The following is a 10,509-nucleotide window of genomic DNA, read 5'->3' on the forward strand; positions in this document are numbered from 1 at the left end:
TGTCCTCTGGATGGGGCAGCAGAACCCATAGCAGGGGGGCCTTTGTCTCCTGAGGTGGAAGTTTCCAGGCTGGTTCTGTTCTTTGGGAAGGAAATGGCTCGAGGTGCCTCCAGGTCCCAGTTCTTCCGCCAAAGTCCCCGTGATCAACCTGACTTTGGGAGATGACAGGGCCGTGGTCCTGAGGGTCAGGAACTCAGGGGCCGTGGGACTGGATGCCCTGGGCCTGGTTCACAAGCCTGCAGCCTCAGGCCCCAGCACCATCCCCAGCGTCCCAGCGGGTCTCAGCCTCCCGGGCTGTGGGCTCCCTGCCGAGCACGTCCGGGGCTGCAGCACCGTCCCTGCAGACTCCGGACCCGGAGGACTCCCCGGCTCTTCCGTCATCCTGCCCTTTCCTTTCCTGCTTATTCTCTAACAAGAGGCGGAAAGGAGCCGCAGGAGAGAGGGAGACTCAGACCAGGCTCTCCGTATGTCCGCACACCCCTGCCTGCCTGTCCAGGAGCCCCTCGGCCCAGGGGACATACGGGTGTTAGGAATGCTTTATTGACAAACGGCTTCTGGGGAGGGGAGGTCAGGTTCCCTCTTAGCTCCAGAGGGTTCCAGGGTCCAGCCGGAAGCAGGGCCCTGGCACGGGGCTCACACAGAGCAAGGCCGCTCAGGTGGACTGGGGCCCCCGAACACCACTGCGCCCAGGCTCCCGGCCGCTGCACGCCTTCACAGGTGTCTGCGTGTCCCCGGAGGCCGGCGCCGGCTTCGCTCGGGGTGCTCGGTACTTGTTCTTCTGGCTGTAGAGCAGGTTCCTCTGGAAGAGGCGGGGAAGGCGGCCCTGGTGCAGCAGCACAGCCAGGACCATCCCTGAAAGAGAAGGCAGGTCCCAGGCAGCCCGTGGGGCTCCTGAGCCCAACGACAGACGGGACACCCCCTACCAGGCCTGCGCCAGGACAGGGGAGCCAGGCAGCCTGGCAAGGGCCCTAAGACCCATGAAGGCTGGCCCCTGCCTGGCCCTGGTCTTCCCTCCCTGGTCGTGCCCCTCCCTCTGGGTATGCCAGCTGTGGGGACGGGACAAGCCCGTGGGGTTCCTTGCACTTCTGGACCATGCTCTGGGAAAGGTGACTGTGATGCCCACCCCCCCCGATTGTCCTGAGCCACCCCCAGAGCCTCTGTGGCCATTTTCCTCCGGGACCTGATGTGGCGTCCCAGGGTGGCTGTTTGCAGGGCTGTGGCCTGGCATGGAGGTGGGGGATGGGAGTGGACAAGAAAGATGTGTGTGCCCTGGGTGGGAGGCGGGGCCCGCTGAGTCCTCATGGCCACGTCCTTCCAGAACCCCAGGAGCAGAGACTCCTCCGTCCCTGCCTGCCTGGGTCACTGGGAAGTCGGGAGTGGATCGTCTCTGAGTCTGACCTCAGTCCTCTAAGGATTTAACCCACGGTGTGTGGACTCCACTAGGACTAGCCTAAGCAGACCCGCCTGTCACCACCTGCAGCCGCTGTGGCTCCTGACAGTGGCCTCTGTGCCCACTGCCTGCTGACATGGGCCGCTGCCCCTCACTCAGCCCTCCAAGGCACAGGCTGGTCCTATCTCTGCTCCCAGGAGGGCGGGTCCAGGGAGGTGGGGTGACCCGCTCAGGGGTGCAGCCGGTAGGTGCCGGTGGCCGCTCACACCCCGGGAGCCAGCCCCATGCCCACACCTGGCTACAGGGCTCCTGCCTGCAACCTCGGAGCTCCCCAGGGCTCAGGCTGACTTTGAACTTGCGGGTGGAGGAGGTTGATGGGGGGACACCAGCCTGTTTTTCAGCCTCCTGAAGCTGCTGTAAGATCACAGGAAAGGGACGCTCTCAGAGGTGTCAAGCACCCAGGACAGACGGGAGGAGACGCAGGAGCGCAGCGCGGGGCTGACGAGCGCGTGGACGGACGGTAGGGGCCGAAAGCCGGGAAACAACCGAGCTGTTCCGGAGACGCCCTGTGCTTTTAGAAGCTGGCCCGGGTCCTTCGGGATGGGTAGCCCAGACTCACCTGGGAGGAGGGCCGGCAGTTCCACATGGGAAGCTCTGGAGCCCCAAAGCCCCAAGATACAGAAACAGCCAGCACCTCCCTGCCTGGCCCTGGCAGGAGACAGTTCCTCTCTAGAGGGGGCTTCTGGGCTCCAGCACCAGGCTACCCAAGCCTGGAGGCCGGCTCTGAGGCAGGGACCCCAGCCTCTCCCTACTTGGCTCCTGGAAGTGCCAGATGCCCTTCGGGCTTCTCCCTGGGGGCAGTTCCCCAGCCGGAGGTGGCAGCGGAGGGAAGAGCATTTCCCCAGAGTCCTGCCCTTCACAGAAGCCAGGGTGTGCCCTCGTCAGAAGCAGGGCCTGGTCCATAAAATTAAATTCAGGTGGTGTCATACTGGAGTGGAGTGAACCCCAAATCCAGTGACTGGTGTCCCTCTACGGAGAAAAGGGACAGTGACACAGAGGAGGCAGCTATGGGGCGGCCGGCAGACACGGCACACCCAGGTACCAGAGAGCCCAGAGCCCGGAAGAGGCAGGAGCCCCTCCCCAGCAGCCTCGGAGGAGAGCTGACCCTGTCCGTGCCAGTCTCCACCTGCAGCCTCTGGAGCTGGCTGAGCGCACGTTTGTCACGTGAAACCTCTTCGTGGGCGGCCGTTTGCCTTGTAGCCCATTAAGCCACCCCGGGCCACGGCGCGGGGCCTGAGAAACTCAGGAGGAACTCGGGAGGAAACTGATCTCCCACCCGGGACTCGGCCCCAGGCCTCAGCGACGCCTCAGGATACGGTGCTTCGGACGCAGGGGGTCTGAGCTGCACCCGCCAGATCCCGTTTCTCAGGAAGCCACTGCGAGACGGGAGCCACCAAAAAGGGAAAAACCAGAATCGGAGACGCGGAGGAGAGCAGGAAACAGAAGTGCAGCCGGGCGGGCGGCGAAGGGCAGCCCTGAACGGGAGGTGGACGCCCGGGGGAAACTCGGGCTGCGGACCCGCCGGGAGACGCTGCCAACGCAGGGCACCCAGAAGCCCGGCGGGAGAGAGTCCGGGGCCTCGTCACCCGCAGGAAGCCAGGCCTGTGCAGGAACGGAGAGGCCTCCCGGGCCATCCCAGGGTGCAAAGGGGCCGCTCCACCCCCACGCTCACAGCCCTGAAGTGCATCAGGGCACCCCATACCGTCTAAGTGGGGCTCCCTGTCACCTGAGGGCCACCAGATTGAGTCCCTCTCGGGGAGCCGAGCTCAGGTGTGTGGAGAGTCCCCAGTGCGTGAAGCCCCCCTGCAGACACCGTCCCCCATCTGCCCACATCCCTTGCAAGGTTGGTCTGTCCCCAGCCTGCCCCCTGGCTCCAGCCCGCTCTGCTCTGGAAAGGTGTCCAAAGTGAGATCTGCCGTCACAGGCCCCTACCCCACACACCATGCCCACGGCAGAGCCCTCCCGAGGAGCACTGACCCGGCACCCCCACCCCCACCCTGGAGGACCCTACGTACCAGGACGCGCTCTGGGCCCCAGCAGCCTGAGGGATGCCACTCCGCCCCTGCCCTTACCTGCCAGAGGGCCCAGCCAGTACACCTGCGTGTACTCCAGCAATGTGTGGCCCGAGCAGCCAAAGGTCACGGAGGCGGCCAGGGCAGGATTGAAGAAGGCAGACGTGAGGGGCCCGGCTGTGGCAGAGAACAGACAGCCCTGGTCCCCAGCCCTGCCTGCTGCCCCTCTCCAGGCAGGAGCCAACCCCGCCACAGAGTCCACGCCGAGAGCCCGTGCCTGCAGGCCTGCGTGTCACTCTCAGCACCGGGCTCCACCTGGTCCTTGCACTGATGGACACATGAGGCAGCGAGGCTGGTTCAGCCAAGGTCTGGGTCAGGGGCAGCAGCTTGGGGGCCCCGCAGGGCCATCGAACACCCTCCACGTGTCTCATCCTGTCATGAACTCCCGTCCCTCCCAACCATGCTAGAATCCAGCACCTCACCTTGTGGGATGTGGGCTTCAAGAGAGACAGGGGACAGAGAGACAGACACAGAGACTAAGAGAGACAGATAGTGAGAGAGAGAAAAAGAAACAGAGACCAGGAGACAGAGAGAGCGAGGAGAGACAAGGGAGACAGAGACCGGGAGACGGAGAGAGAGAGGAGAGACAAGGGAGACAGAGACCAGGAGATGGAGAGAGAGAGGAGAGACAAGGGAGACAGAGACCAGGAGATGGAGAGAGAGAGGAGAGACAAGGGAGACAGAGACCGGGAGACGGAGAGAGAGAGGAGAGACAAGGGAGACAGAGACCGGGAGATGGAGAGAGAGAGGAGAGACAAGGAGAGACAGAGACCGGGAGACGTAGAGAGATCTCCTCCCAGAGGGCAGTGGCGGGGAGAGGAGAGGACGGGGCTGTGTGCTGTGAGGTGCAGGAAGGCAGCTGCCATCGGGCACTGTCTTGCAGCCCCAGGCCAGGGTGACCGCCACAAATCACAGGACCCACCAATGCCACGGACCTGCCTCTGGGCAAGGAAGAGCAGGGAGCGGGCGCGGGGGTGGGCAGGGGCCTCAGGGACATAGAGCCTGCAGCCGCTTAGGTGCACACCAGGACCCGGGCAGCTCCGTCCCTGAGGCTAGGCGCCCTGGGGCCTCGAGGAGGCAGGAGCCTTGGTGGCAGCCCTCCAGCACCACCCAGGACAGACGCCCGGGCAGCCTGCCACAGAGCTGTGGCCCTGCGGTTTCCCCATCTGTACAGGCTCTGGTGGCACCTCTCCGTGGCGTTTGTGGTCCAGGTTCCATGGTGTCTGCCCAGGGCTGGGCCGTGGGCAGTGCCATGGTCACAAGTGCTGGTCCTGTCCTGATGAGGACCTCGGACCCCAGAAGGACCCGGCAGATTCTCCCTGCGGCCCTTCCTGTGGTGTCCGCAGTGCCAGGAGCATGAGCCGGCCACCCCTGCTGTCCCTGCAGCCCCAGCCCTGTGGACACCTGTCCTGGGAGCTTCCCACGCAAAGGCTTTCCTGGGAGTGGGAGGGGAAGGCAGGCATGGGGCTGGATCAGATGGAGGGTCTGAGGCTGAGAGGACCCTGAGAGCCTGGTCCCACTGGGGGCCCAGATGCAGCAGGATCTCAGGATTCGGTGTCAGGAGGGGGCCACAGAGGCCGAGTGGGGCAGGTGGGACAGGACCTGTCACTCAGAAGGGGTGAGAGAGGGTGCAGGGACCCCCACACCAGACCAGGGCTGGGCCCAGAAGCCTCTGCCTCGGCTGTCCCAACTACCCCAGGGGCAGAATTTCTGAGAGGTCCAGGAACAGCTGGGAGTGGGGAAAGCACCGCAGGCAGGATGGCTGTGGCAGGGGACAGGCTCCTCCACGGCACCCCGTGTCCAGCCCAGGCCCTCGTCCACCCGCCACATCACAGGAAATCACTGCCCCTTCTTGTGGGATTGTGGGCCACCTGGGCCAGCAGCCCCCTCTCCTGGGTGTGGACGGGCCTGCGTGTGCATGGAGGCCACACGGGTAGAGGAGTCCTGAGGGCCCAGGGGAAGGAAAAGCACTGCTCACCTGCATAGGCCGTGACGGTGACGAGCAGAGCCACAGCGGGCACCCTGCGGGCGGGAGAGCTGTGCCGCAGGTGCAGGAGGGTCAGATGGAAGCAGAAGGCGCAGGCGGCCTCCACGAGCGCCCCGTGGGGCACGGACGTGCGCAGGGTCGAGCTGCAGCTCTGGGCCATGAGGCTCTGCAGCAGGTGCAGGCCGCTGAGCTCCCAGGCCCAGCAGAGGTGCGTCAGGGTGTGGGCAGCCTGCATGCCCAGCCCCTGGGCTGCCAGCTTCAGCAGTGTGCCAGACAGAGACGCCTCGGCCATGAGGAACTCCTGAAGGGACACGGCGGGGTTGGCCGAGGCCCCGTCCAGGGTGGCCCCGTGCGCCAGGAAGAGCAGGAAGAGCAGGGTGAGCAGCAGGTCAGGCCCGAAGCCCCCAGCCCAGGGCCCCAGCACCGCCAGAGTCCTCATCTCCAGGCAGCAGGCCCCGAGCTGGGCCGCGCCCACTGCCTCCCGGGCGAAGCCTTCATAGGCGCCCACGGGGAGCAGGGCCTTGGAGGCCCTCCTGGCCGCCTCACAGAGGGCGAAGGTGGCAAAGAAGAAGGAGAGGGACACGTTAAGACCTGCCATCAGCCCAGGCCCCGCGAGGAGCTGTGCCTGCAGGACTCCTGAGAGGACCGGGCAGGGGCTGGCTGGTTCCCACGACCGGGACTGAGGGGTGTGGGAGAGGGCACCTGCGCCTCTGGGAACACCACACCTGCAGCCCCTGCTCCCGCCCCACTGGCTGCCACCCAGGGGCCCTGCCCCACAGCCTGGCATCTTCCTGGCCCGTGACACACCTGGCCCCACTGGCCACACTGGGCCAGCCTTGCACCCTGGAGACAGCCCCAGCTCTGCAGAGCCTCGAGCTCAGCTCCCTAACTCCCACCTGGGCTCCTGGCTCCAGGACCCCAATACCTGCTCCCTGCACCTGGGCTGTGGCCCCTCTGAGCCAGGGTCCCCTCTTCAGGTCCCTACCTGGACAAGGCCCCCACTTCTGCCTCCTGCACGGATGCTGCGTTCCCAGCTCAGTTAAGGCCCCTCTATTGCACCGGCATTGTGCCCCACTGGGGTGAGGCCCCCACTGAACCTGCACTGTGTCTCCGCCTGGGAGGGGCCCTCAGGCCCCTGCACCTGTTCTGTGACCTGCCTCGGGGAAACTCCCTCCTGTCTGCACCTGCTGGTGTCTTCCCTTGAGTGAAAACCCGCAGCTCCCTGCACCTGGGCTGTGTCTCCTGCCTATGGGAAGGTCCCCCCATTCCTGGCTCCCTGCACCTCCGCTGTGCCCACCTCAGCAAGGACCTCCAAGCTTCTTGACTCGGCCTGGGGTCGCGTCTGCGTGAGGCCCTCCTGCACCTGCTCTGTGTCCTCGTCTGGTCAGAGCCGGCCGCAGCCCTGCCCTGTGCTGCCTTCCACCAGCCCTCGGGGAAGTCAGGGCCACCCCTCACATATCTTCCTGCCCTGAAAGTCCTTCCCACACCTGTAATCCCAGCACTTTGGGAGGCCGAGGCAGGTGGATGATGAGGTCAGGAGTTCGAGACGAGGCTGGCCAACATAGTGAAACCCCATCTCTACTAAAAATGCAAAAATTGGTGGTGCATGCCTGTAGTCCCAGCTGCTTGAGAGGCTGAGGCAGGAGAATCGCTTGAACCTGGGAGGTGGAAGTTGCAGTGAGCCAAGATTGCACCACTGCATTCCAGCCTGGACAGCAGTGATATTTCGTCTCAAAAAAAAAAAAAAAAAAAAAGCAAGTGCTTCCCAGAGATGAAAGCCGAGCGCCATCACCGTCTCTTGAACTTCCTGCAGAGGGTCAGTTGCCCACAGCTGCGTGGAGAAGGCGCTGCGCCTGGGAGTCCGTGGGAGGAGAGAGCCGGGGCTGGGAACTTCCAGAGCTCTGGACCCCCAGGGGATGGGGCGTGAGCCCTGCGGCCCTGAGACAGGCAGCCTATCACCTGGCGGCATGTGTCTTGTCCACTGGGTCTGCACCCAAGTGTTGGGATACCAGCCACGGCCAAACGAGGTGTAGCACATGGGACCTGCGGGGTGTCCCCCAGCAGCCCTCTCCTTCTCCCCCAGACCCACTCCAGCCCCTGGCTAGCGCAGGATGGGAAGCGTAGGAACTGGAAACAAACTTCTGCAGAGGGAAGCGGGAGGAATGTATGCTGAGCAGGTTGTCCACGTGCACGGAGGAGCTACGAATATTCAGGAACACACGCGCCCGCTACATGCATCCCATGATGCCTTTGGGGCGGAGACTTCCACTTCAGTGCATTCATAGGAGGCCCCCGCCTGCATCCCAGCACTGTGGGAGGCCGAGGCAGGCGGATCACCTGAGGTCAGGAGTTCAAGACCAGCCTGGCTAACACAGTGAAACCCCATCTCTACTAAAAATACAAAAATTAACCGGGGCGGGGGTTTGGAAGGCGCCTGTAATCCCAGCTACTTGGGAGGCTGAGGCAGGAGAATCACTTGAACCCGGGAGGCGGAGGTTGTGGTGAGCTGAGATAGCACCGCTGCACTCCAGCCTGCGCGAGTAAAATTCCATCTCAAAAAAAGAAAAAGTAGGCCCTGTATGTCCAGAGGTGACACGGGGGACCACGGCCAAAATCAGCCCATGGTTCATGGTCTCTGGCTGGGAAGGGATGCTGGTTGTTGTACTGAAACCAGAAAAAGGGGTCAGGGGTCTGGCAAGTCTTTCAAAAGCGCTGGTTTCTGCCGACCTCTCAGGAAAGAGCGTCCAGGGGCAGGTGTCGACGGGGGCGTGTCTGATTCGTTTGCTGGGATTTCGATTGGGACGCACTGAATCTCCAGCACCAGCTGGGAAAAATGGACATCGTACGGACGTCGTGACAACACTGAATCTTCCAGTCCGTAAACGCAGACTCTCTCCATTCTTAAAATATTCTTTGATTCTTTTCAGAAATTCTGTAGTTTTCGACATAAGACCCTCTGCGTATTTTCTTTGATTTATACCTACTTCTGTTTCTTTTTTAATGCTAGCATAATGGTATTTGTATTTAAAACGTCAGTTCCTCACTGCTGGTTTGTAGGAAAGCAGCTGACTTTCGTGTGTTAATTTGTACCCTGCGGCCTTGCTGTACCCACTTCCTAGTGCCAGGAGTTTTGCTTTTTGTTTTTGCCAATTCCTTGGCATTTTTTACATAGAAAACTCTGTTGTCTGCAAAGAAAGATACTTCTGTTTCTTCCTCCCCAACGCGTATGCCTCTCACTCCCTTTTCTTGTTTGATCGCACTTGGAATCTCCAGCAGGATGTTGAAGGGAGCAGGGACGCCACCGCCTCCCTCGGTCTAAGCGGGACCGGCCGCTAGGCGTTAAGCCTGACGTCACCTGCGAGGTTTTGTGGACGTTCTGCAATCAAGCTGGGGAAGTGCCCATCTCTTTCTCGTGTTTCCTTCCCACCTCCACCCCAGAGGCCTGCGTTGTAGAGGAAGTTCTGGGCATGTTTCGAGATGATTACTCTGCCCCTCCCCTTGATGGGAACATGAGGGGATTTCCCTTCTCTCTTCTCTGTGAGAACTTGGTGGGGTTCAAGGTGGTAAAACACTTGAGCACGTGAGCGTCCCCCCAGCCTGGGGCGCAGGGCCCCCTCTCTCTCCAGCTGGTCCACACGCAGCCTCCGGCGATTCGCCAGGACGGCCGTCTAGGGCCTCCTGCCAGGGCTGGCTCCAGCAGCGTCTGCTCCAGGCGCCAGTATCAGCTGGGACTCTGTGCTGTCTCCTCAGAGTGCGGAGTGGCCGTATGCTCAAAGCTCTGATCGGTGAAAGAAAACACTGATTTTCAGGTTTGTCGGCTTTTCTTGTTGTAAGGATGAGCTTCGTGACTTCCAAGCTCTTTATGCACCAAAGACATTCACCTAATGTTGTTAACTTTTTTTTCTGCAAGATTTTATTTTCCAAATTACATATTATGCCAGCCAGGCTGCTTTGTACTCAGAGGTTCAAAACTTTTGCTTGTATTATGAAAAACACCTGGACTATAGACACCTCTAACGAAACCATGTCATACTAGGCATATTGCAGCTGAAGCCGTGTGACCATCCTAATGACCTAACTAAACCCTCTCATAAGGAAGAGAAGTTCAAGAGGCAGGCATTTCCCTCCCTAGGATCCGCGTTCTGGAACTGTCACAGTGTCAAAGCAGAAGTAATTAACATCACGTTGTCCTTGAAGCATATGTATGAGAGGAAGTTAAAAACCAAAAGAGAACTTCAGCTGTATGCTGGTTCGGTGCTGAACCCGCAGACTAACTCACGCTGGCTCGGTGCTGAACCCGCAGACTAACTCACGCGGGCTCGGTGCTGAACCCGCAGACTAACTCACGCTGGCTCGGTGCTGAACCCGCAGACTAACTCACGCTGGCTCGGTGCTGAACCCGCAGACTAACTCACGCTGGCTCGGTGCTGAACCCGCAGACTAACTCACGCTGGCTCGGTGCTGAACCCGCAGACTAACTCACGCTGGCTCGGTGCTGAACCCGCAGACTAACTCACGCTGGCTCGGTGCTGAACCCGCAGACTAACTCACGCTGGCTCGGTGCTGAACCCGCAGACTAACTCACGCTGGCTCGGTGCTGAACCCGCAGACTAACTCACGCTGGCTCGGTGCTGAACCCGCAGACTAACTCACGCTGGCTCGGTGCTGAACTTGCAGACTAACTTTTGGATATAGTATTCCTGGTTCTGGTTCTTAAAGAGAAATAAAGGTATTAAACCAACTTGAGATAGATAGATAGATATAAACTCTCTCTCTCTCTCTCTCTCTCTATATATATATCAACTATATATGTATAAAATAAACTAACTTTATATATAAACCAACTTTATATATCAGGAAATAGAACTTTGCTATTCTTTCATAATCAAGTATTTCAATGATCTCTAAGACTGTTTCTACAGCCTGTGTGTGGTTAACTTTTAAAAAAATTAGGATCCACATGAGGTCTCTCACATTTCTTTTAACTATTTCCCTCATCC

The 10,509-nt window shown here is 60.7% G+C and overlaps 1 protein-coding gene across 2 annotated transcripts; it reads right to left on the reverse strand.

Moving 5' to 3' along the window:
- Positions 1 to 652: 652 nt before the first annotated feature.
- On the reverse strand, positions 653 to 6,107 carry AQP12A (aquaporin 12A). Of its 2 annotated transcripts, XM_012465036.2 has the most exons (4): positions 5,985 to 6,107; positions 5,501 to 5,948; positions 3,523 to 3,639; positions 653 to 852 (listed from the first exon to the last, which is right to left on the reverse strand). In XM_012465036.2, the coding sequence occupies exons 1-4, from the start codon at positions 6,105 to 6,107 to the stop codon at positions 653 to 655; spliced, it is 888 nt and encodes a 295-aa protein (XP_012320459.2). The 2 variants fall into 2 exon arrangements, with proteins under 2 accessions (XP_012320459.2, XP_012320458.2); XM_012465035.2 differs by having other exon boundaries at positions 5,501 to 6,107.
- Between the last annotated feature and the right edge of the window lie 4,402 nt (positions 6,108 to 10,509).

The sequence above is a fragment of the Aotus nancymaae genome, unplaced genomic scaffold, assembly GCF_030222135.1.
Source record: "Aotus nancymaae isolate 86718 unplaced genomic scaffold, 86718_ANA_hifiasm-v0.15.2.pri h1tg000031l, whole genome shotgun sequence".
Taxonomy (NCBI): domain Eukaryota; kingdom Metazoa; phylum Chordata; class Mammalia; order Primates; family Aotidae; genus Aotus; species Aotus nancymaae.